At 38.7% G+C, this 26,894-nt stretch overlaps 1 protein-coding gene across 11 annotated transcripts in view; it reads left to right on the top strand.

Moving 5' to 3' along the window:
* The window catches only part of PTPRM (protein tyrosine phosphatase receptor type M), a 463,481-nt gene that overhangs the window by 123,520 nt on the left and 313,067 nt on the right, over positions 1 to 26,894 (top strand). For 10 of the 11 annotated variants that reach the window (XM_069004459.1, XM_069004462.1, XM_069004458.1 and 7 more), the window contains one exon: positions 21,420 to 21,685. In XM_069004459.1, coding sequence (XP_068860560.1) covers positions 21,420 to 21,685 — 266 coding nt within the window. Of the gene's footprint in view, positions 1 to 18,590; positions 18,675 to 21,419; positions 21,686 to 26,894 lie in introns of those variants that run through there. The other variant, XM_069004466.1, reaches the window with a different exon arrangement.

The following is a 26,894-nucleotide window of genomic DNA, read 5'->3' as shown; positions in this document are numbered from 1 at the left end:
ATATACATCTGGAAAAGGGTGCTTAGAAAATAAGAAAATAGGAAAAATGCATACTTATTTTATGGGCCTGGGGTAGGTACTGTCCATCAAGAATCATCTTTGAAGTCTGGTTCAAGACACCATCCAATTAATAAATATTGTCCCTTCTTGTTTTGTGATGGGAGTTAGAAGAATCTGTGCTATACAAGCAGACAAAGATCATGTTGTGGTCTGAGCAGGGCAGGTGGCTCTGTGGTCAGTAAAATTGGTAGCTGCTGGAACAGAATTTAGAAGGTGGGATGTTTCAAAAATGAAATATCCAATAGGATGTTGGAAGACTGTATGTTAACATTCATTCAAGTCTAATGTATACTAAAACTGTCAGAGCAGTTCTTTTGGGTATTTTCCAGTAGTTTCTTTTTATACTAAAGCAATATAAATTTGAAATGAGGCCTTTCTGGGTTATGTCAAGTGAATCTGCCTTTCTTAATTTTGAAATGGAGTGGAATAGCTCCTACTTTTAGAAGCCTTTCACGATTATGCTAAGCGTTCACCTCCTATTTTCCTGTACTTTAAGATCATCCTTTGAAAGAAATGTGATAGATAGATACTTGCTGTTACTTTCTGTGTTGGAGGTAGACCCTATCAGTTCATCCCTGCCAGTTTTCCTGGTCTATCATTAACATGAGATCTGTAAGAGCCATAATGGTTTTTCCTAAGATAGATAAAGGATCAGCAGTATCAGGGTAGGGATAGATTTCTTGCATAAGTTTTCTCACTGAAATTAATGAAGTGCCTCTATCTGTTACACTGCAAACATTAAAATGTGATGGAAATGTTTAGCTTTGCTGTAACTGCTTTTGCAGAAGACCTGAAGCAATAGTTCTTTGTTTCAGTAAGTGCTATCTCACATAACAAACAGGATTTGTTAAATATCAGTGTTGCTTAGGATTTCATTTTTTACTAAGGTTTGTACAACTGGAGAGGAAATACAGACATTATAATTATTTCCTATGGATTAGCTAAGATGAAGCCTAGTTTTTAGGCGGTAGTTTCACACCTGGTTATATTAACTTGAGCAACACCTTCCTTCCTCTGCTGGGAGCACAGCAAGGGTTGGCACTGGCTGTACCCTCACAGGTGGGGCACAGTTCCACAGCACATAAATGCAGCCAGCAGAGCCAGTAACAGGAACAGTGCCATGCTAGTGGGATCCAAGGGGAAGTCCCAGGTCCAGGGTCCAGCTAGAGGCTTGGGGCAAGAACCAAAGGAGAAGCGGCCAGAGACAGAGATTCAGACAGGTACACCTCCAGCATTGCTGAGGCAGCGGGGACTGATAACCCAGGATTGAGCTGGAACCACATCCAGAGGCGGGGAACAGGGTGGGGCAGTAGGGCCTTGTACTGCCTTTGGGGCTCTGACACCACGTTCTCACACATCCCCAGCAGTAAAAAAGGACCCCAACAACAGAGAAAACAGAAAATCAGTTGGGTCCTTAGTTTGGTCTATTGTGTAGCCTCATAGGAAAGAAATAGGAAGGCACAGTAGAAATGTGTGCATCACTTTCAGTAGCAGTATGGATCTATCGGGCTTAAAGAGCAATTTTGGCTACAGAGGTAGGCCTTGAAATGCTTCCTAGACTAGCTTCTGCATGTCTGGCTGATACAGAAGAGATGAGGTATCCATAATAGTTCACACAGGTTTTGCCCATTTGAGAAACAATTGCATTTGACTTACATAAAATTTTGTACCTGAAGAAGTTAAAGGTTATTGAAGGTTATTAATTTAAGAAATGTCTCCTGAGAAAAGACCTTTTCTTTCTTCTGTCAGCATGATCTTTTTTTCTTTTTGTTTAGCAAAACTGAAAAATACTTTATTCCTGTTTTAATTAAAACAAGGGGGGGGGGGGGAGCCCAGAAGAAGGCGTCAGTAACAAGCTGTTCCCTGTGAATCAACCAGTCAAAGTACTGAAAGTTGATGACCTCAGTATCTTTGATGGCTGCTAATGCCAAATATTGCTTATTGCTTTGTAGTAAACAGTCTTTCTGTGTCTGGCTTCTGGTTGTAATGATGAAAGAGTAAAACACTTACAAGCAGCTTCAATGGGCTTGGTTTCAACATACCTGTCAGATAAATAATAGTACATTGTAAGCTAAGTATCTGTACTCAGTACTGCTTAGGGAGTTTGTTTCTACTTTTCAGGAAACAAGAACATGAATTGAGGACATACTAACCATGACTAAAAAGTTACTATTTGTTTTACTTTCCAGAACAAAATGAGCTCTGTACCTCACATTTGTGGATGCTATGTCCGCATTTCTGTTTCAGTTCTGTGTGAACTGACAGTTACTGTCCTTGTTTCATGCCTGTCTTCTTGCATGGTAATGGAAGAGCTTGTAAATAGGAAAAACAGGGTAGGGATTGAGAAAAGTGACATTGATTACTGATGACTATTTGGGAGAACCATTTATCATGCAAGATAACTCCAAACAGCACATAGCATTGCCCTCATAAGCTAATTTCTCATTAGCTGGCAGTAATAAAATTTACACTCTTATTTATCCAAGAATGTCAAATATTTTTTCCAGAAATGAGTAACACCTCATAACAACCAGGAGGCTGTGTGGTGTCCTGCATAATTTACAGACAATCTAATTGACCTATGCAGGTTAAGTGACTCACTTGAGATAATGAATCAGTGGCAGAATGTGAAATAAAGGTGGGAAGTACTTTAGTTTATGATTCCTAACAGGACGCCTGTATTGCTTTCCACTCCAAAACACCAATGCTAGCTTAAATCTGCAATCTCAAACTTTCATTGAAATACAAAAAAAACCTTACTAAAAGAGGCATTGGTAAAATACAGACTTTTTATAATGGATGTTTGGACTCAGCACTGGGTGATTACGAGGAAATGCACCATACGCGGTGAATGTATTCCTGGATGAGCTGACAGATGTTGATGTTGCTTAGAATGTGTTGTTATCTTTCTCACTCCAGTAAAATTCAAGATGGAGTTTCTCTCTATATTAGTGCAAGGCCAATAAAAGTATTTTTTATTCTGTAGGGAATTTTGTTTCAGAAAGCCTGAGCTACACTTCTTCAGCTCTACTCAGAGACTGAACCTTGTATCAGTGGCCCAAATGTGAAAGTTTCTCTCCCAATTAATTTTACTCTGCAGTAATTTATAAGCAATAATATTCTGATATTACTTGCCAACAGTACTAAGTATATAATTTTAAATTTCTAAGTATATATTTTTCAATTTCTAAGTATTATCAGGCAATGCAGGTTTGTTTTGAAGATTGCTTTTGAAGAGTTAGAGATTTTCTTTGGGAATTGAAATTTCTTAGTCTCCTATCTCCAAGGCTTACATTTTAGAAACCATGTCACCATTCAGGTAAACATGGGCACTAGTCATGCTTTTCAGCATCTTTGGGAATGACTTGTAAGATTTGGGAATCCCTTCTCACCTAGGATCTCTTTGACTATTTTTAGACTAAAATCTGTAACATGTTTGTGTGAAAATCTGTGGAAAAACAAAGCAGAAGGATAAGGAAAATTGTATAAATATAAAGCTTTAAGTAGACTGTTCAAAATTATTTCCTCTGGATTTTCTGTTAAAATGCCAACAATATTTTTAAAGCAGTGGATGTTTCTATTACTCTATTATTATATTAGCCGAGCTTTCGTGACACATCAAACCCTAAAATACTACTTATCTGTGCTACTAAAGTATCAGAGTTATTGTTAAGTAATTACAGTACTGAGTATCCATTTCTTCTTATCCTCAGACAACTAAAATAAAAGTCTTTAATTGCTGTCCTAGCTTAGACAGATGAAAAATCATGAAAAATAGAATGACTTCATGTTTTATGCTATAAATTTGTAAGCAAAGGTAAGCTACAGGGAAATAAGAGCTTAAATCTCCCTGTGGATATAAGTGAAATATTAGAGAATTTTAGTTATTTCTGGGGATACGTTGTCTCTTGAAGTATAAACAGTGTTTTTAAGTATTTAAGCATGTGTTATGTTGTTACAGGGAATACAGTACTTTCTACTTGCCTCCTAATGCTTGATTAAAAACTAATTTCCTGGTAATGATTTTCATGGGCATTTGAAAACCCTTAAGCAACATTTTTTCTCAGAAAATCTTCAGTGTTTTCAGATTTTTTTTTTAATGGACTGAACTAGTATTTCATTCTTTAAAAAAAAAAAAATCTTTTTAGATGCCATGAAATAAAAATAGAGAATAACTGAAGTGCTCATATTTTGGCTCAATCACTGTTTTTCCATCTGAGATTTTAAAGGTATGAAATGCTATTTTTGTTGTTTAATGCAGAATTAAAATCAGTACTCCTAAAGAATGCTTTTCACACATAGTTTAGGGCACATAATGGGTAGATAGGTAACTGGGGGATGTAAGGATGTGAATGCCTTCTGTAGCTTTAAGACCCTGACTGTGTGTTTAGACCAGGTATATGTTTGCTATTTTTATATTTTTACCTATTTCCATTGAAGTTCAAAGGCGTCATCTACCACATAGCAATGTTCTTGGCATCTTGGGACAAACCAGACAGTACAAATGCTTATGTACATGATGCACCTATAGTTTTAGAAATTATGATAGCTGTATCCCCCATTAATAGAAATTAAAGAATCAGGTTTCAAGGCAGAGGAAACAGAAAGGTTCAACAGTTAACTTCTTTAGTCTGTTAATATACTGAATGCCCCTTCAAACTGATTTAGTTGAATAACGGAAGGAGGTTGGGTTGTTGAATATTCAGTCAGAAGGAAGGTATGCAGGCAGATGATCAGGAGGAAACCAAAGGGATTGATGAATTTGGCATCCCTGATGGAGCAAAGAAGCTAAATAGAATGCGGCAGGACATGAAACTTCAGAAATTTAAAGAAACAATTAGATAAAGAGTGAGAATGTTAGACTAGTTTTTGCAGGTGCAAAATAAATGCCAGTAGTTGTTAAAAATAATAACACAGGGAATTAGCTACAATAAATAAAAACCAAACCCAAACCAACCTATCATCTCGTAAGAATCGTACCTTTTCATAAAAAGTTTTTTTTCGGCAACTCCAGTTTTCAAAAGAATTAGGTTTTATAGAATTTTATTCTTTTCCTAGTCCTTTGTTTCCTCCTTTGCTCTTTATTCTGAAGGGTTGGATAACAGTAGTTACTATTGTTGGGGTTTCAGTTTAGTCCTAGTTTTTTTTCTGTTAAAGGAATTTTTTCCCATAGCATGTTGCTAGGAGATAAATGGCCATACTTGAGAGGAGATAGCCATACTTAAGAAAGACAAAAGGGCCCGGCCAGGCTTTTGTTCTCCCCTGGCGGGCAGTTCAGTTCGCTCTCAGCGTCTGGAGAGAGAAGCCGCGGAGAGAAGAGCTGCTGGTTCCCGTTTTCGGCGTCTTTCCTTTCTGCTGGGAACAACACCGGGGATCCCAAAGCTGCTTTCCCTGCCCTGCTGGAGGCTGGGCTGTGGCCGCCCGCCCCGCTGCTGCTTCGAGCCTTCGCTACGCTGTAGCCGTGCTTACCCTGCCTGCCTGGAGCCCCGGGGGGTTCCCCTTTTGGATACATCTCGTCTGCCACCCGGGATTTGTGTTTGTGCCTGCCGCTCCAGCCTACCAGTCCAGCCGGCTGTTTCCGAGACTCCGGGACCAGCTGCCCACCGGTTTGTGAAGCTCCTTTGTTCCATCCTTCCCCGGGATCCCAGGGCGCCAGAGCAGCCGCGTGCTCCCCGAGCTCGCTCCGGAGCGCCCCCTGCAGCCGCGGGGGAACCATCGCACCTGCCCTGCTCACCGGGAGCCGCCAGCGATCCCTGTCGGCTGCGAGCGGAACTGCACCCGAGGGGAAAGGGCCCGACGGCCGAGAAGGCTGGGACTGGGTTTGTGTTTGCTGTTACTGCCACAGTTGTTGTTGTTTTGTTTGACTAGTTATATATATATATATATATATATATAGTAAAGAACTGTTATTCCTATTTTCCCACATCTTTGCCTAAAGACCCTTGATTTCAAAATTATAACTCAGAGGGAAAGGGGTTACATCTGCCACTCCAAGGGAGGCTTCTGCCTTCCTTAGCAGACACCTGTCTTTCAAACCGAGACAACTATGGACTACTGTTGATGAAAGATTTACTCAGAGGGTATAAAGACAGCAATTATTTAAGCAAGTGGAAAAATTTTTAAATCAGTGAAACAGGCTTATAAATTATAATCATTTAAATTAATATTACTTGAAAATATTCAGCCGGGGGGAAAAAGAGCATTCTAGAAAAAATAGAAGTTCAAGATTATTCCTGTCTCCTTGCTTGAGCTAGACTTGCAAAGCTGTAGGTCTCTCCTGAGCTAGCCACTGTCAGAATATACTGCAGAAATTTTGCCCCTGACTTCTGGCAAAACCAAGACACTCATAACACATTCTTCTCATCTGCTAAAGCAGGTTGAACATTAAATTATTTTATGTTGGCAATATTTCCAGACCATACAACTCTAAGAATTTCTGGGTGAAGTTTGTATTTTAAAAAGGCAGTAAGAGCTTATCTACCATTGACCCTTTTCAGTCACTGCTTTTTCACTTTCCTGGTGTGACCTTTCTGAATTTTATTACTGAAATACATGAAAAGGTGAGAGACTTATAAAAAGATGAGAGGAAGCAGTGTATTTGTGAGACTGGACTGATTAATTCTCACTGACCTCCATTACAATAATGATATCAACCAATCCACCTACTGAAGTGATAATGAAGTAGAAGTAATTAGGGTTTAATAAAAAATCTCCCTTAAATTATTCTTTCAGGAAATTAACTTACATTCTGTTAAAGCTTAGTGAGTCTTGCCTGCTGTCTCATGACAGGTCTTATCAAAAATGATGAGCAAAGAGTAGGAATAGCCTAGATGCATTTATCTAGTAATTGTTCATCATATTGCGGTGTCTGTTAAGTTACAATCTCCACAAAAAATCAAGTTTGAGTATTATGAAATGGGTGATGGCGCTGCCTAACTGAAATGTTTTTTTTTTTTTTCTTTTTCAAATAAGTACATTTCAAATGATGAAAAAAATCCCTCTGTATCTCGAGAGGCTTGTGTAAGCAAGTAAAAAGAGGATTCATTTTCAACAGACTTCTTTAGTTAAAAAAGTTAGTATAAACTCGAAACAAAATGCAAACAGTGGTGCTCAGCTTCCTGGGCATTACAGGTAATTTATTGTGTGCCTGAATAGCATTCGGTACATATCTATTTATTATGCTCCACATAGCAACTTCTGTGTCTCAGCAGGCATTTCACAATTGTTTAGAATAGTCCCACACTTAAAGAAATATCTTTACAAGAATTTTTATTCAAATGTTTTCAGTGTGTTTTTAAACCTCAGTCTCTGAACTTAGAGATCCATAGTTGTGAAACGTGACATAGATGCTGATCTCTGCTAAGTGTTCATTCACTTTCCAGTAGACTATTCTTGACTTTCCTCCTGTGTGCAGCAGATGACAAGGAGGAATAGAAGAATATGACAAGTGTAATAAAGACCGAGTGAGCAAGCGAGTGGTGCTCGGTGTTCTGGTGAACACAGCAGACGTAGCAAACAATCCCTTTTGCCTCAGGATCTGGGCTTTTCAGTGTGCTTCAGAGTGGGTGTTTTCTAAGGGGTGGTTTTGTTTATTGTTTATTTTCTACCTTTTCTGAAGAAGGGACTTAGGACTCTTAAGGAAGCTGGAAGAGTGGACTTCTATTTCAAAACAAGTCAACTTCCAAAGTAAAGTAACTTTAAATGTATTTACAGTACCATATCTGCCATCTTGAAAATTTTTTTTTTCTATTCTTATTTTATTGTTTTTCAATTTGATCTCCATTTTGGTTTGAATATATAGCTTGGAGTCTCTATGCTTCTGTATACGAAGTACTGTCTAACACCCACAAATGACACTGGAAAATGGGGGCTATATTATTTTTGTCTTGACTAAGTATTAGAGTTGGAGGTATTGCCTGTAATCATAGCTGATTAAAAAAATACCCATTTAGAAGTTTTTAGTTTTAGTATGTTTATTTCTGCCACCAATATGATTTCCGTGGCAAGTTATTCCTGAGCTGATTGCAGGTAAGTCTTTAACATTTTGATACATTTAGTTGAAACTTCACCAAGAAAGCACTTGAAAATGCTCACAGAATTAAGGTAGCAAGGCTTCAAAGGGTCACAGCAAAAACTCCAGGAGAATGAACTGCAAGTTTAGCTTGGTAAACCAAACCAAAATAACATTAGATTACTTAACTAGAGGCAAAATAAAAAGTCAACAAGTGAGGTGTGAGAAAATAAATGCTACAGTGTCTCAAGTAAAGCCAAGTTGTTTGCCTAAATATGAATTTATGTCACTAAGGTTTGCATTTCTGCTTTTGACACAAAGTTTTAGTCCGAAATGAAACAGAAAATATTTATTGTACTGTAAAGGATAATTGAATCTAGCAGTTATTCTTTGTAAAATTTTCATTTTCCTTTAATATTTTAATGTAATCTGTTTCATTATGGTAATGTTTTATAATAGAATTTTTGCCCCATAAAATGCTGTTGAAGTATAGCTTATTTGGTTATATGAAACAGGCTTTGAACATAATGACAATTAAAGGTCTGTAGTACTTCAGAAGATACATCTGGAAGGGTTCATGTTTGCAGACAAGGAAAGGAAGTTTAATGGAATCGAGACTTTAACTACAGTCACACACAGTAAATATGCCAGTTTGGAAACTGATTTTTTCATTGAATGTTTTAAATACAGAAACATCGCTTTGTGGGTGGTTTGACATGCACCCGAACTATTGCCTACAGTGCTCGTTTTCATGGTTACCTTGATACAAGGCTCAGCTGAAGGCTGCCTGCCTTTACACAGCAAGTTGCCCCTAGTGGGCCAGAAATCAGCTGTTGATGCAGAACAAGTTAATGCTGAGTGGCGGGTGGGAGCATTAAGGTGTATGTATTTGTGGTAAAACCAACCTGTCTGTGCCATGGTCAGCCTTCACCTCCCTGCTGCAGGAGCATCGCAGCTGGGGTGGCTTCCTGTGGCACTGGGCTGGTAAAGGGTGCTCCGTGCCCCTCGTAGTGGCAAAAACCAGTTGAAATGGGGATTTGAAAAAAGAAAAAAAGAATTAGCAGAATATGTATAACATGCTGGGAGTGGGGAAGGATAGCAGTGAATACATCATTTGTAACGTGACTGTCTTTCCCAGCCTTAGCTGTTGGCTGAGGGCCCTCTGACATGGCCCATGTCCCATTTCCTTCCCTGCCAGCCTGAGGGTGAGGATCTGTGCCCTCTGCTCCCTGTCTCCCTTTGGCAGGTGTTGTTTGCACCTGCCTTCGGCTTCCGGCTGCCCACCATGCTCTCTTGGGGAATATGGCCCTGTTGGGGGCCTCCTCTGTCCTCCCAACAGCCAGGCACAGCTTGGCAGGGGCAGCCACCACAGGGAAGGGATGGAGCAGTGGCTGCAAACTGCAGCCTCAGTCTTCCTGGAAGATGCCTATGAAAGCTTCAGTGGGGAGTGGCACATCTCCATGGGCAGCGCAGAGAAGCATAATGGGTCATGAGGAAGCCAGGCTAAAAGTACTGCAGAAAAGAGTAGGGTGATAGAAAAAAAAATTCATTTTAGTTCCCTAGTTTTAGTTTTACTGTTATACCTTTAAATCCAGGGGATTCTCCTAAGACAAAGTCAACATAGAAGAAAAGTGTATAACATTTGTTTTCTTTTAGTTTGGTTTCTGTTTGATTGTTCTTTATTCTGCAGCCTATTTTAAATACATGCAAACACATATTCCCTTTTCATGGTAGTGAAAGCACTTATTTATCCCTCTTTCCCATTTTAAATCACTCAAATGCCGTTAATATTTAACTTCTGGATTAAATTCTGGGCTAAAAAAAAGTCAAGAATTTAAGTCAGTGTTGTCCAAACATTTTCTGCTTGAGCACTGCTATAAATCCTTAAATTCTCCTGCAGACGACCAGCCACCTTTAGTATAAAATCTAATTTTTGAAAATTGTGTGCTTTAATACAATGGCATTTCAATTAGCAGTTTTTAATAAAGCTGTGAAATGTCAGATTCCTGCAACAGCAGGATCTCAGAACTCCAGAAAGCATCCTGCAGAAATATTATGCATGTACCTTCTGAATTTTTAATCCTATTGAAGACAAATTAAGTATCTAAGTGCTTTCCTGAATGGTACTTAAGCACGTCGTTAAGCCCTTGTGTTAATTAGAGTCTTATGCTTTCCCTTTTTGAAAAAAAACACCCTGATTCTGTTGTTCTCTTGAACGACAATCTCAGTTCCTGGGATTGTGAGTCAGGGGAACTGGAAGGCTTATTTCAGTGGTGAATCAGGCCCAAATTAATATATTTAATATCTAGTGGACTAGAACTTGAAAATATGTACATTAAACTGTATCTTCCATGGGACTGCACAGGAAAAAAGCCCAATATGAAGTTCATTCAGTAAATACGTTAACAATTATGTACACCAGATAAATGATTTAGGCATGTTTTCTGCTATATTTAAGGTGGATACAAGTGGAGACTAACTAGGACATAGAAAATAGCCATAGTAGTACAAGACTTAAAGCCATCTCCATCTGGGGCTTGGAAAAAGTCTCTTTAAAGGAATGAAAAGCGAAATTCCCGTTTTATCAGTGTGCAGATGGCTTTGGGAAGTCTGCCGGTTGCCACAGTGAAGGAAATTATTGTGTGAATAAACACAGATAAATTGGCAACCTGCACAGTATTCATTCTTTGTGATGTAGTTTGTGACGTAATCTCTTCTAGATAAGAGCCTTTAAAGATAGATTGTACTGTAGTGGTTACCATGTCAAGAAAAAAATAGCCAACAATAAGTATTTTTTCTTCCTGCCAAGAAGGTGTTTTTTGCAAAAAGAGTTTTATTTTAGGGCTGATACTATGTTGAATGAATAGTTTAATGTATTCTTTAAGGAAAGACAATCTTTATGCTTTAAATATTTTTTTTCAATTTGACATGTAGTGAAACCCTTTCATATAACTTACAGCTTGGATAACAAATACCTCTGTATTTTTCACTTGCTTTAGAATTTGGAAATCAGGTAGGAAAAAGCAAATTCTTAAGATATGTCGTTTTTCTCTTTGTCATTGCCAAGTGTAACAGGATCCCTAAGAGGAGAAAACCTAAGTGGAATACAGCTTTATATACCAATTTGTAGAAAATGCTGTCAGCTGCTTTTGTGGCAAAGGTATAAGCACATTTAAAAATAAAAAAAAAAAAGAAAGAAATTGGGAAATGGAGGTGTAATGGGTCTCTAATTTTTTTATGAAGTCCAGCTAAGGCAATATTCCAAGCTGATAAATACATACACAGACATGTATAAATCTTGGTGTGGACTAGTGTTAAATTTCATTTTAAAAGCAGACTGAATTCATGGTGGTGGGGTTTTGTTGTTTGGTTAGTCATTTCTTTAAGATGGAAGTAATAGCTCCAACTGAATATGCTATTCCATCAGTTTTAAAGCTTTCATGTTGTTACTATATAGGTTTACTAAAGTGTTTAACTCTGCCTGCAGAAAATGCAGTAGCTGATCCATTAAGGCTTAAACTGTCCTGTAGTTGCCACGGGTTGCATTTGTGCCTTTGTGCTGGTATAACAATGATTCCCTGTGGGACACGAGCTCAAGAGTAAAGGTCCTGAGCCATGCTGTTGCTCATCAGTGAAACACAGGCCCTGATGTGCTTGAAATTTTACTCAGCAAGTCTTGTCTAAGGTCTCTGAAGTGTTTCTGTGGAAGAAAAATGCTGTGAATACTAATCTGAAGTAATTTGTAGTTTAACTGGGGAAGAAAGCCCACTTCTTGTGGTTTGGAGTCTCAATGAGTGATTCAATTTAGAAAAACGGAGCATAAAAGTATGTTTTAGGGACACCACTCTGATTGTAATTATACTGGTGAGCTTCTAATTTCTGAGCAAGATTTTTTATGTGGAAGTAAAAGAATTGAAGTGACACATGGCCCATGCTAAGGGAGTTGTCATATGAGTGTATTGAACAGATGAGAAAAAGATGGCTGCTTTGATTCAAAAGAGGAGGGTAGAATAAAAACAAAACAAAACAACTCCACAGATCTACAGTAGATGACAATGCAATATTTAGCTTACTCTTTTGAATAGATAAGGTAGATTTCTTGTGTTATCTTTATGCACACTCATGAAACCAAGAGTAAATTACTCCAGTAACAGAAGCTTTTCTTAGCCTTGAGGCTGATATGCTTCTAAAATTACTGATATGTCAAGCAGGATTTCAGAAGGCTCTCTGTTGTTGCGGGATTTAGTGCCATAGGCAATATAGTTGTTTTACAGATCTGTGAAAAACTGTCAGACATTTGAGTGAAATTCAAAAGATGCATGTCATTTGCATGTGGTGTGTTACTGCGGGTACTAATCAGTGCAACAACTTAGTAGCAGTTTACACACCTGATAGTATTATGATGACAGTTTGTTTTTACCAGTAGTTAGGAAATTAGTAATCAGCCAGGAGGCAGAACAGTTTCCAGAAAACGCTTTGTGAAGAAAGTACAGTGACAGTCAGCTTTTAAATGAAAAGCAACTTATTGCTTGGATGCTCTAGAATTTGGAAGAGTATACATAGGTATGATCATTAGCCAAACATTAACCTAGCAACCTAAAGCTGGAAGAAAATTGTATTTCTATAAAAGTTGTAAAGCTCACTGTCGTCGGGCCTTCAGAAGCTTTTTATATTAACCTCTGTGTTTAACAAACCTTTCAGCCTGTCAGTGGGAAGGAAGAGAAGCACCAGTAGCACTTAACCCTGTTCTTGGAGATGGTCATTTTCGGATAAGAGTAACATGCAGGATCAAGCCATGTTCCCCCTCTCCTCCCCCTCTCCTCCACCTTTCTACATTTACTTCCCCAAAGCTTTTATCTGAAAAGTAACTGGTTTACCCCCAGGAGCTCCCCTGGAACATGTTAAAGCTGATTCCTGCTTATCTCCTGAGTATTGTTTCTTAAATGCTGGATTGCATGGTTGAATGGTTTACAAAAATAATGACTAATGTTATTGGTCGTGCAGCAAAGAGAATGTGCTTAGAAAAGAAGGGAGACTTTCTGGGCGGCAGCAGTAATTATTAGCATGTGCTGGTTAGTTTTACAGATACTTATCTTCTGTGACAGAACAACTGTCTCATGCTTTGAATGCCAAGTTATAATAAAATGCAAGTTGATAGGGTAAGCGACACATTGGAAAACACAGGTTACCATTTTGCATGCTGCTCTCACTGCATGTGAAGCTGTTAGTGTGTGGGGACCAAAGGCAGGAGTCAAGCTGGGTCGGGAAGGCACAAGCATGGGAGAAATAGAGGGATAAAGGGATAAAAGAGTCTCATCTCTTGTACATATCTGACCACTCAGTATGCTGGTGAGACTCTGCCTGATGCTTGATCACTGCAATCGATCCTGTGTTCTTACTAAATGCAATTTCTACCATGTTGTCCGTGGATGCACTCAGATCTTCAGCATGTGTGTGAATGCTCATAAACTTCAAACCAAGCTAACCAGAGAGTGGGAGAAGAGATTTGAGTGCCGGGAGCTGCTGTGGGGGCCATGCAAGTCAGGGGCTTTTGGGTGTGGGGGCCAGAGCCTGGGGAGGAGCAGGGTGTGGGTTCCTCTCGCTGAGTGAGATTCCCCTGGGCTGTAGAGGAGGAGCAGGGTAGGGCTGTCAGTGCTTTATGTGTGAGTGCTCAGTGTGTTCACAGGGATGCTGATTAAAGCACTGTTTTTCTGTCTGTATTTAATCTGTCAGGCCATCTCTCTCTCTTTCTCTCTCACTGTGTGTCTGTCTGCTAGTGTTAGGAACACCACCAGCTGGATCTGGGGACGTGGGACTGTAGCAGTCCTGTGTCTGTCAGGCATGGAGATGAAGACTCACCCTGGTTCCTGCGAGTAGCCTAGATTGGGCTACTCAGATGCTCTGTGGGTTTTTTGCCAGTGTTCGTATAATTTCATTTTTTCAGGTTTTCATCTGTTCTTACAGCCTTGTTAAGAAAGTTAAACAGCACTTAGTTTATGGTGATGCAAAAAGTCTCCCTAGCAGAACCTGAACCGTGTTTACTGGGATTTCTTCATTAACAGTTGCTTCAGTTACTCAGCTTTTAATACACTCCATGTGTTTTCTTATGCTGCTCTAATCAGTTCCCTTATTGTGTTAAGCACTTCTCAGAAGTCTTACATCTTTAGCTGCTATAGTTTCAGCAATACTTGCAGTCTCGTTCAACTGTACCCCCAAGGGTTCACCTTTTTTTTCTTTTTTTTTTTAGCAAGACCCATTTTTCTGTTACAATGTTGATTGTTGCTATTTCTGTGCTTGCCCTTTAATCCTTTATGTACTGCATCCTGTATTTTGACTTCCCTTACTTTTGTTCAGGGTAGATCTAGCAGATGTGTCTAGCAGACCTCTTCCAATCTCATTGCAGGTACACAGGCTAAACAATCAACCAGAGGAGCTGTGTCCTATTAGGAACAAACAAGGCAAGGAAACATCTGTGAATGTAGCCTCCAAGGCAGGGAGAGAGCTTTTGTGCTGAACGAGTTCTATTTTGTTTGTGACGTTGGAAACTTGGTCTCATTTCCTTGAAAACAGAAGGGACATGCAAAAAATTCTTCATGCACATATTGTCATTCTTTGTGTGAAAATGAGTGGTTCAAGGTGTCTTTTAAAATCATTCTTTGTATGCATGTTATATGCTGTGGTAAAGTCCATGGTTGGTAACTGCATGCTTTTTGGTTAGGGGAAGTTCTCAGAAGGGGAGAAGAGGGTTTCTTCTTTGAGAACACCTGGCCGTGGGAGAAGCTTTTCCAGGGAACAATAGGACAGGCAGTAATAGAGCTGCTGACTGGAGAGCTCGCACTTGGGAAGTTTTCTTGGCGTAATGGGGAAGAAACACAAAACTAGGCCAGGCATGATGAGAACAGGGAAGATTTTTCTGTTGACCTAGAGGAGAACACAGTTTGTTGAATCCATAAAGGCTATTGAAGATTGCTAGTGTGCCAAGCAGGTCTGGAGGAAAAGGGCCCTTGTTGCAAAGACATAGTTGGGCAGAAAAGGTGTATGTTTTCAAATGGCTGTATTTTACCTCTCCCTCAAAAGAATCTGGGTTTTCAGACAGAAGACAGTTTTTCAAGTTTATGTTCTAATGAAACATCATCTCTTTCAAGCCCTTTTGGTATTTTTTCATGTGTTCACTTTAAAGAAAAGGTGCAGACAGATCTGTCTCAAAGCTGTGGCATGTTTGAAATCCAGTCATAGCATAAAAGTTAAAAAATGTTATAGCTTGTGAAATATATTAGGTCACCTTTATATAAATCCAGCTGACTGCATCATGAGGAGTCTTGAGAGAATTTGAAGAAAACTTTGCATACCTTGTTGGGGAAGCTTTCTATTGTGAGTGTGTTTTATAAATCAGTTTTCAGATTTAGCAGTTTGTAGCACAGTTCTCACTGGCTGTAGAAGATACTGGTGGAGCTGCAGAGCATATTGGGATAGGCCAAATGTGGGCTGACAGAAGTGAAACAAAAATGTTGCCCTGCATCATACTTCGCTCTTTGAAGCCCAAACAGAGCACTGTTCCTTTAAAAGTGAAAAACTGTCCCAAGCAGTTGTACACTTTGGCTGATATGAGTTTTCCGAGTGACTGGGGGTGGTAAGGAAACCTTCCACCTCTGGTGGTACTGCTTTACTGCCTCAGACTTGGGCTGCATCTAACGTGGCTCTCCAGGGACAAGAGGAGTAGCACAATTCCTTGGCAATTTCGTAGTCCACACCACACCTGACCTTCCTTACCAAACAGAGGGAGAACTAGCTTGTAGATGCATTTACTTTATATGCAGGCAAGTCAGGTTTCCTGTTACAAACAAATAAACAACTAACCAAACAGAAAACTTTCCAGTTTTGTTCCTGAGTGGAACTGCAATTCAGATGTGATGCCTTCTCCCTGCCCTTCAGAAGGTTCTATACAAGCCCAGCATTAGCTTCATCCCATATCGGCAATATTCTATTCTTTTTCCAACCTAAATGATTCCATGATGCTAGGACTTTGGGAAGATCCAGACATTCTCCTCTAATTACTTTCAGTTAATTTCTGTTAATTGTTTCAAATACATACCTATTCCCTGCTTTAGAGTACTCAACCAGAATTTGCCTGTTCTAGACCTGGGGATATGATGCTGGAAAGCTTTTTCTTTTAAAAGTCTTTCTAGGTCTGGGTCTGCCTGTCCTGAAGTATTTTCTTACTTTTATTTCTGCTTTTCCTAAAATGCAGTGATTGCTTCAGAAGCTGAATTTGAAACTTGATACGACTCTCTCAGAATTTATGCACATGCAGTTGTTTTCTCTAATAGCTTGTGAACTTTGTATGGCCCTACTATACATTGCTTGGTTTTTGCATTGAGGTACTATAAGTTATATAAGAAGCCTTCAAAATGTCAGTACAGTGTTTGAAAACATAGAATAGTCATGAAGAAAACAGAAAAACAAATTACAGGGTGAGTAGTCAAAATCATTAAATATTGAAAAGGCTTGAAAAAGCAAACAGCATTCATCAGAAAGTAGGGGGTTTTTTATATTACTGGCTATTGGAAAAGGGGCAAAAGATACAGGATTCAGAAGTACCTGACTTCCTGTTCAAGCTTGATCAAAGCAATTTCTAACAAAATAATGGGAGATGTGTTTGTGCATGTGAGATGAGGAAGAACTTTAAGAATTAAGAATTTTAAGAATTCAGTGGAAGAATTATAAGGCTTATTAGTCTTATTAATTGTTCTGCTAAAACGAAGATGGCATTCTGGGTAGAAGTGAATTGATCTTTTAAAAAAATACACAGGACTTTTGAGGGATTTTTAATGGATTTTTTCCAAGAGTTTGAATAGTTGCAAATTTGGAAGATAAACAGCTTGAAAGTTGAGATTAATGATGTTTTTAGGATGGGTAATAAATAATGATTAAAATTACCACGTTAAATTTAATATGAGTAAATATTGCTCAAAAGAAGACTTGAAATTCACCTGGAGACAATAATGCTTTGTAAGTTAATGAGCAGAACTGATGGATGTTAGCTGAGGCACTGAAGGGAAGACTCTCAGCTGGTGTATTTTGGGACACCTCATTATGCCAGTTCAGGGGGGCAAGAAGCTCTGATGTTTGTGTACACATACCTACTGAGTGATGTCTGGAAGTGGTGCATTTGAATGAAAGTTCCAGCTTCTTTAGGTAGTGCTGGTCATGCTTTGAGAGTTTTCTCAAATTACAGCAGCCAGATAATTTTCAAATGTCACCTGAAAATGTATTTTCCTTTTTTCTCTAATATTAGTAAATAGTATGAAAAAATATAGAATACAAAACCTGTTTTGTTTGCAAGCTTTAGGAGTTAAAGTGCAAGGTGGACTGTAACTAAATTCAGGTCCTCTGCTTTCTGCAATACTTCCAAGGTGGTTTGTACATAGGTTTGTTTATGAAATACAGTAAATAAAAGGACACCTATATTGAGTTTGCCTCGTCTGAAAGTGGTACTCATTATGCTTAAGCCTTACAATTCATCTGCTCCTGCTCAGTAGTTCCAGTGTCTTGAACAGTCCCATGCTTAGTCTTGGGCACTCAGAGTAGTCACAATCTCTTGTGAGTGATGGCTGTAGGGTTGGCTGGCATTTAGGGAATGCTGTTTTGCTAATAAAAAGTAACCTTTTGTATGTACCTTCTGATCTGAGCCTTTCTATGATTTTGTGAACTGCCTGGTCACAGCATTTTTGACACCTTTCTGCACCTGAAGGTTGCTTTGTTAGTAAATACATAGAATATCTGTTCTTAAAATCACTTTTTGCTCTCTATCATTTAGCACATTTTTCAATTATTGAGAGTCAAAATCAACCAATAGTGATGCCTGAATAAGTAAAATACTAGTACTTTTTTTTAATGTTAATTAGGAAGACTAATAATTTGTCCTCAACCATGTATAAGACTGATGAAAAATCAGCAAAGTGACTTTCTTTGCTCACTAGTCACATTTTCTTCATGCATGAAAAATGATCCTGCATTCCTTTCATTGCGTTTGACATTCCCAATACAAAAAGTGTCTCTAACAAGGTGAGGTGACATGGTGAAACTTGCAGAAGTGACTGGAAAACCTCTCTTGTGCCATTCCCATCATTTTTTGTAGGACTGTATGTTGCTTTTCCAGTTGTCAGATTTTCTTTTTTAAACATTTCTTTTTTCAGTTCTTCTGTCACTATCTTTATAGCATCTTTTTGTGTCCAGTATTTCACAGAAAATTTCCATTTATGCTAATGAGAATTACCAGGATATTCAGTTGCCCAGTTACTCTGGAGCAAATCTGTATTTTCTTTTTTCAAGTATTCCATCTTCTTAGAATTAATATTTACATGAACCAAATATTTGCTGAATTACTGCTGAACCATTTTTCTGTGAGGAATTGTAAACAACAACAGTGACTTTAGGAAAGTCACTGCTTTGTTGCTTTAAACTCCTTAGCTAAAATGATGAAATACAGGTGATTCAGCAAGGTTGTGGATCACAGAAGCCTGAATTCAATGAATGGTGAGCACCATTAGGTTTTACTACATTGCATGTAGTGCCTAAACACAGCCCTACAGGCTAAACCCAGGTAAATCCCATTTAAACTTTTTAACTGAGGAAATTATCATCATCGGTGTGTTTACACATGAAAGTGCATTTAGGGAAATCAAATATGTGTGATAAAATGAGTGTATTTATAGTAAGATGTGCACTTCCCATTTCTTCTTAGGAATGAGTACTCAGATGATTATAAATTTTGCATATTTTCTTGTGGAATCCTTCTGTCCTGTCAGATAACTGTTTCCTAGTAGATATACCAGTGTATAGTTTCAGGTTGTTTTTTTTTTTTTATTTATTTCTTATGTGCTCCAATATATGATAAGCTATTCTGGAGAATTCATCCACTGTCAGAAAGTGTGCTGTGGGGTTTTTTGTAGTTTGTTTGATTGATAGTTTCCATGTAAAAAAGCTTGCCAGTTAATTTTTAGTGAATTCATGAATGCTTTAAGTATTGTTCTTGTAACTTAGCAAATTATACTTATTTTACGGCGTTTATATTTTAAATGTAAATAAATTAATGGAACGGCAGAGCATGTACTGATTGATTGAAAGAATATTAGTTTCTTTCCTGCCTTTTTTAAGAAAAAAAACATACTCAGTGACTTCTGTTTATGTTACTAATGAATAAGTATTTGTCCCAATATGTTATAGTAACAGACTGTGAATTAAATATAGTGTAATGCCTTTTAGGAAGTAAAATATTTATATTCCTTTGTATTATAAGTCAGTTCCATTTTTGTCAATTTTATGAACTTGGCTAGAAAGGAAGTTACACTTGATAAATAATTTAAATTCAACTGCAAAACTACTGTTATTGAATAGTTAAACCTATTTAACATAAAGATGCAGTCTGAACAAAGGTTCTCCAACATCCAATTTTGAGAAATGACTTGCATCTCATTAAAAAGTATTATCACACATCAAAGTAAGAAAAAAAAAATTAATTTTTTTTTTTCTAATAACTGTGTGACAAGTATATGTACTTATATTTTTATGAGAACACTTAACTATGCATTTGTAGCAGGGAACTATAACATCCATTTCTGGACTTATGAAAAATGCAGGGTTTAAATTATCTCATGCATTTTATTGACATGTTTTTTTTTCAAAGTGGATATGAATTTTATTTCCTTCTATGGTATCATAGGTTATCTGTTAATAGAATTCTTCCCTTTTCATTTCTTCAGCCCAGAATACGAATGTCTCAGAAATCATGTTGTATTTTTCTTACATCTGTTCAGTCTTTCAAATTCCTCAGTTCTGCAGCATGATTATTTTGAAGGTATATTTCAATGAAACACATTAATAGGCACTGAAAAATAGAGTATAAATTGACTGGCTGCTCATGTGAGAGTTGTTTGAATGTAACTTTATTTGAATACTTCTATGTTTCTTGTAATTTGCTGTTTTTAAGCTGTGACTATAGTATAAAATTCACCCCCACCTTTTTTTTTACCTGTAAAGCTTACTGGTTTACTTGTATTTTCATTTGTTCATACTTTTGTCAGATTGTTGAAGAGTGGAGACAGTTGTCACACTTAGTCAAGTTAGATAACTTGTGATTAGCTAGAGGAAGGCTAAGGAACTGTTTCAGACTCTGTCTGCATCCCATGCTGCATCCAACCATCTGAACACATAAAATTCTCTTAAATTTCATTGCAGCTCTTGTGGTGGATTGACCCTGGCTGGACACCAAGTATGCTCCCCTTCATCCTGGTCTCAGCTTCACTCCTGAATTTTCTCTTTCTCTCCTCCCTCCCAGCAGTGCAGAGGGACAGGAAGTGGGCCAGTTCATCACACATTGTCTCTTCCACTCCTTCCTCCTCACAGTCTTCTCCTGCTCTGGCATGGAGTCTCTTAGCATGGGATGCAGTCCTGCAGGCGCAGATTGCTGCAGCGTGGGTCCCACACTGGCTCACAAGTCCTGCCGCTTGGACTGTCCTGCTCCAGTGTGGACTTCCCACAAAATCACCACCTCCTTTGGCCATCCAGTTGATCTGGTGCGGGGCCCTCCATGGGCTGCAGGTGGATCTCTGCTTTATCCACACTCTCCATGGGCTGCAGGGACCAGCCTGACTCCCCACAGTCTTCACCCAGGCTGCAGGAGGTCTCTACTCCAATGCCTGGACCACCTCCTGCTCCACTTTCTTCACTGACCTTGGTGTCTTCAGGGCTGTTTCTCTCACATATTCTCACTCCTCTCTTCAGCTGCAATTCTGAAGGTTTCTTTTTTCTCACCTTTCAAATTACATTATCCCAGAGGTGCTACCTCCATCACTGATGGACTTGGCCTTGGCCAGCAGGGGGGCTGTCCTGGAGCTGACTGGCACTGGCTCTGCAGGACATGTGGGGAAGCTGCTCACAAGAAGCCACTCCTGTAGCTCCCCATGACCACAGCCTTGCCAGGCAAACCCAGCAGAGACTTTGCATATAGAAGCACTCACATGGTTGAGAACTACAGCTGATTCTGTACTACCACTGTAGATGTACCACAGTGCAGATTGCTTCAGTGTTGGGGGGCTTTTTGTTGCTTTCTTTCCCCACCTGTAGAATAAAGATTGTACTATTTACTAGCTTTACAAAAGAATGTTGAGATTCTGCAAAAAGTAATTTGAGATTAAATACCTTCCAAATACAAATTACTGTTATGTTAGTAGAAGAAAAATGGTTAAATTAAAATTATTTTTTAAATTATGCTTTAGTTACAGATATTACCAGATTAGGAAGAGGAAAAAAAAAGGAAGAGATTGAATCAGTCACTTTGTTTTTGCAGGTTCTTTCATGTTGGTGAATACATCTGGGAGATTTGCGGGACAGAAAGCTCACCTCCTGATGCCCCATCTGAAAGAAAATGATACACATTGTATTGATTTTCACTATTATGTTTCAAGCAAGAGTGGAGCTAGCCCTGGCACTTTGAATGTGTATGTGAAGGTTAATGATGGTCCTGTTGGTAACCCAGTCTGGAACACATCTATCACTGCTACTTGGAACAGAGCAGAACTGGCAATTAGTACTTTCTGGCCCAATTTTTATCAGGTATGTTTTACGTTTTATGAAATTTTGTTTCTCATAATAGCCATCTGGTTCTTAATCATCACTTTAAATCAAAATACCTTTCAGTATGTCTAGTTGATCTTCATCTTAATTATATTTTTGTACGTGATGCTAAATGTTTGTTTTTACATACATATGGCTGTGTTTATATGTTTACATATATTTATAGAAGTGTATGAAATGCACACATGCTCTAAATATGGGTGAACTAATTATGTTGAAAAAAGTGTAGAAATTTTGCCATTGATTTCAGTCAATTAACTCTGTTTCTCTGTAATAAATTCACTCGTTCTTTCAGTTCATTAGGGATGCTGGAATTGAATGCCAATAGATTTTATTACAGTACAGTCTTCAAGTTTGATTTAGATTAGCAATACTTGTTGCTTTAGAACCAGCAGAATATTTGAATCTTCAGTTCAAGTCTTCACTCTGAAAGCAATATCTGTTTGTTCTGTCCAGTAGTAAACATAAATATAATAGTAGCTGTCATAGGAATGGGATTCTGATTGTATCCTAAAGACTCAGGGGGACAGTCTCTTAGGATGCTGCTTTTCTGTAGGAAGTTTTACAGATTTTCAGTTACTTACTGTTCTATAGTAGTTCAATGTTTTTTCTCCTTCCTGTGAAAATACAGTCTATGTCTCCACAAGCAAGTAACTTAGTTTAATAAGAGCAGACCAGTAGCATAGAGATGTTATTGAAGCTCCTCCATCATCACTTGAAGTTTGGAAAGTTTTAATGGTATTTTATTTCTTCCCCTGTACTCAATGTTGTCACCATACTTATGGTTTGAAGCCATCCCAGAGATGGGGATTCCTTGACTGCAGACCTCCCTAGGAGGTACAATGTTGCTCTTCCACCAAGCTGTTCTTGAATGCAACACCCTAACAGCAATGCCCCACTTACCAGTGTCACCTGTGGCAGAGTCTTGTTTCTGCATTTGCTGTTTCAGGTAGCCAGGTATTTGTTGCCCCATCATATTCTCATGATAGGTTTGGCAGTGTCCACTGCAGGTACTGTGGGAGGCTACAGTGGACTCCTTTCTGTGGCTGCAGCATCTGATCTGTGAGGAGGTCTCAAGTGAACTCAATTTGTCCCTTTTGAGCCCTTTTTCTTCTAAGGAAAAGAAAATGCTGAAGAACTTTCTGGAGTCTTTTCTTCTGTGATTGTTTCACCCACAATGAAACAGCAAGTCCTTCTCCAAAAGATGAGTTTGGAGTGCCAGGAACATTTTATTCTTGGAATGTGGGATGCCTGGCAGTGGACGCAATACTTGCAGACATGAAAGAGCATACTCATTCATTTCCTCTTGCCTCTGCTAGTGTGTTCCTAGGTTGGATAGCTGGTGTTCAAAGGGTCCACATTTGCATCCAGTGTTCTGTCCGAGCTTCCTAGGAATTGCTGCAGCTGCATTGTCAGGGCTTCCTGGAAAGGATTCAGGGTAAGCTTACGGGCATCTCAGCAAACTGTATGATGTGGATCTTTTATAATTGTCTGCAGGCTCGATGAGGTAATACTGGTGCCTTTTCTAGAGGGACAGGCATTATTAGCAGAGCTGGGGTTCACTTCAGCCATGTGGGAGAAGCTGTGGGCTACCTGACTCTCTGGAGCATGAGGCTGTATCCTGATCACAAAGTCCAAGCTCGGTTTAGTCATACATCCATCAGGGTCAAAGGGCAGTGTGTATTTTGTTGCCTCTCAGAGTTCAAGGAGTGTTTAGGTGATGCTCTCTGTCATATGGTTTGGTTTTAGGTACTCCTGTGAGGAGCAGGGAGTTGGTATCCATGATATTTAAGTGTCCTTTCGGGACATTCCGATGGTTCTCTGACCTTACATCAAGACCTCATGTTACCAATTTGATACCAGTGTTGAGAACGCTTTTCAGTGCTGCCAAAAAGCCTTTCTATCTTCACTGAAATAATGAGGACCAGCCTGTGTTGTTAGCCTCAGTGGATGGTGGGAGAAGAGGATAGAGCATCCCACAGACAATTTTGTGGCTGACATTGAATGTAACTCAGTGGTTTATAATGTGGAATGTACTGGAAGGTTTTGTGAATATGGTGGGTGGTTCAGGAGTACTGAATACTGAGTAAATGTGTGACTGTGTCACTTCTGTCCAAGTCTGTAATGTCCCCATCTGTATAGTGAATTAGTAGAGAGGCTTCCAGTTTCCTGTCTTCTGAAAGGAGTCTGGTTTTTATGCAGCAGAACTGCTCTGGAATTAGCAGTCAGTAAAGAAGAGGGTTGTGCTTCAAAGTCTCACAAGTCTCACTCTAGCTCTGAATCAAAAGGCTGATGTGGACAGGGCAATTTTAGTAGAAGAAGCCTTGACTCTGACTATTAATTTTAGGGTAAATTAACATGTTCATAAAAATACACGCAACCTCTGAGTGTTTCAAATGTTGTTAATGTTACCAATAATAATCTGTGTCAGATTTCTGACAATATGATACATCTAACTGATGTCTGAGTAATAAGAGTGTTTGGCCATAAAAACAGAAGGATAACCTTTCCCATCCTCTTCCTCCTCAAGACCTGCCATCTGGACTGTTCACCGTTCTTCATAGGTGAACCCTTACATACTTGGATGGGGTACTACAGTTTAGCAAATTACCACACATCAGCTGATGTGTAATAGATGCCTGAGCCTATCTGTAATGGATTCTATGTGCTCTCCTTGCTGCTGGAAATGTTGAAATTTCTGCATAATCTTTCTTTCTCTGTGGAGTACACTAAGTCATTTTCTTTGTATTTGCTGCATATAATCTGAAATAATACCTAGTCAGGTACTGCAATTTAGCTGATGTGCCAAAACATCTTATGCTATGTTAATATCCATGGCGGTGCAGGGAATCACTGTTAAATAACTTCACTGGTTTTATTGTAAATAAGCTCATTTATTCTCAAGGAAGTGCTGTCACCATTTCAAGAGCATTTGGTTAATTGTCTCCATTTTTGGTTGCCTCCATCCTCTCAGAGATCTGTGATGCAATTTCCTCACTTGAGTGCTGGCATTTGCAATTTTTCATTGTTTCTGAACTCTTTTCATCAGTTTTCATTTTTTTCTTCTTCACAGAGTTTGTTGTGGGGGAAGGCAGGAAGTTAGCTGCAAGCAGCTGGGAGAAGGGCAGGAAGATGAGAGAGGGTATATGTGGATCTTTTGAGAATATGGCTCCAAGTTAGGTGACAGCTCAGGTGACTGCATGAATAGTGGGGAAGGCACAGGACTCACTGATGGGTGTATAACATAGTACCAAGTCTGTTTCCTAAGCTGCTATTCATTTGAGTACAAAACTCCAACATCCTTTGGCACAAATCCATGTGTTCTTTACAAAACGTCCAAGATACACAAAACTTCCTCCCAGTGATTTTCCGAGTTTGTCTGACCTTACTGAACATAATTAAGAAAAGCCCACTAAGAAGATTTTTAGGGAATGACGGAGCCCTTTTTAACTTTTCTTATATGAAAGTTGGTAGTTTCCCTATGAGTAATCTCCAAGAAAAGACGTGACATTAAGAGGTGAAGGGACAAAACAATGTAATTGTGTGATTGTCTTTGTTGTGTTTTAAATCACATAATCCATGTAGCCATCCATATCTGTGAATGTTTTATAATTCCATTCCATTAGCAGAACACCTACAAAATGCAAACGAAACCAAAATGTACCAAAGAACTCTGAGGACGAATTATATACAATGACATTTCAGAGTTATAATATTTATGCAATTCAGTATTTTTAAAAACACAGTGTGCTGTGTCTGTTTTGCTGTTGAAAAATGTAGGCAAAATAACTCCCACTAATGGTAGCTGACTACAAATCAGATCATGTAGTATGGAGTGAATTTTAATCCGTCTTTTAAAGTTGGTTTGAACCATGTATTGTGAATGCATACAAGCAAAGTGTTCAAAAGATTTAATAATTACAGTAGTTTATTATTGTAGCATCAGTTGCCCAAGCTTGTTAATGCTTTTCAGGTTGGGTTTCTATTTAGAATCGACTCTTTAGAAGTACAGTCTCTGAACAAAATAATTAATTTCTTTTAATGTACCCTTCTCTTTTTGCCAGGTAGTAATTTGTATATGTTTCACACCATAGGTAAGCTGTACTACATATATATCACAAATCACAATTATAACCTGCATGTAACAACACTAATTGTGGATTACTTGCTGATTATTTAAATTGTCAAGTATTCTGATGATTAATGATGTAGTTAATTCCATAATTAATGATCTTCCAAGTACTGCTGCCTAACATTTGCCATTGATCTTAGGTTATGCCTGCATTGCTGTCCAGTTAACGATAACAGTGTACTTGCAGTAACATGGCTTCAAGATGCCAAACACTTTCTGAGGGTCCAAGATAATCAGCACAGCTTGTTCTTTTCTACTGTGCCTCCTGGTCTCTGAGCTATTTGTTTCGAAGTAGCTGGTGTATTTCTGCAGGTATTAGTCTTATTTCTGTTTTATAAAACCGCTGTAGGAGTGCCCCCCTGAGGGAGCATTGCCTTCCTCTTTTTAACATTCGTCATGGGAGAAATTGTTTGCTTTACTGAGCTACTGTCTACTTGGTGCATCTTAAGCAAGAGCATCAAGGAGTCTACCGTGCCTTTGGAGACAGCCTGCAAACAAAACTAAGCTTCACATAATTCCTAAGACCTTCACTCTCCTCCTAACTTGAGTAGAATTAGAATGTACACAGAAAAAGAGAATTGAATGTTACATAGATTTTTCTGGTTAGTGGCAAGATTGTTTTTAGATTCTTGGGAGCAGTCTCAATAAGTTGAGAGGCTCTAAAATTGATGCTTTGAGCTACAAGTCATGAAAAGGCTGCTCACCTAGTGAGGAGAGGGTGACAGGGTTTTTTGGTGTAATGTTTTTATTTTCTTCAATTTTTTGATGTTTTTTCTCATTTTTTTAGCAGGAGTAAAATCTGGTGATTTCAGGGTTGTTTTCCCTAGGTTAGTTAATGATTCTCAGGCCAATTAGTAGGATTTAAAATATATTTTACATTTTAGAAGTATTGCCATTTTGGAGCAGTACAATATGCAAAATGCTACTATAGAGTTGAGTCTGGTAAGTGGCTTGTGTTCCCTGCTTCTAACCTTTCAAGCGAGCAATTTAGCACAGCTCCACTGCAAGTCACACACCATTCCCCTATCAGTTTTTATATTTTGAATTATTTTCTTT

This window comes from Aphelocoma coerulescens, chromosome 2 (assembly GCF_041296385.1).
Source record: "Aphelocoma coerulescens isolate FSJ_1873_10779 chromosome 2, UR_Acoe_1.0, whole genome shotgun sequence".
Classification (NCBI taxonomy): Eukaryota; Metazoa; Chordata; class Aves; order Passeriformes; family Corvidae; genus Aphelocoma; species Aphelocoma coerulescens.
The sequence above is the reverse complement of the archived record's forward strand: the minus strand, read 5'-3'. Positions and strand labels throughout refer to the sequence as shown.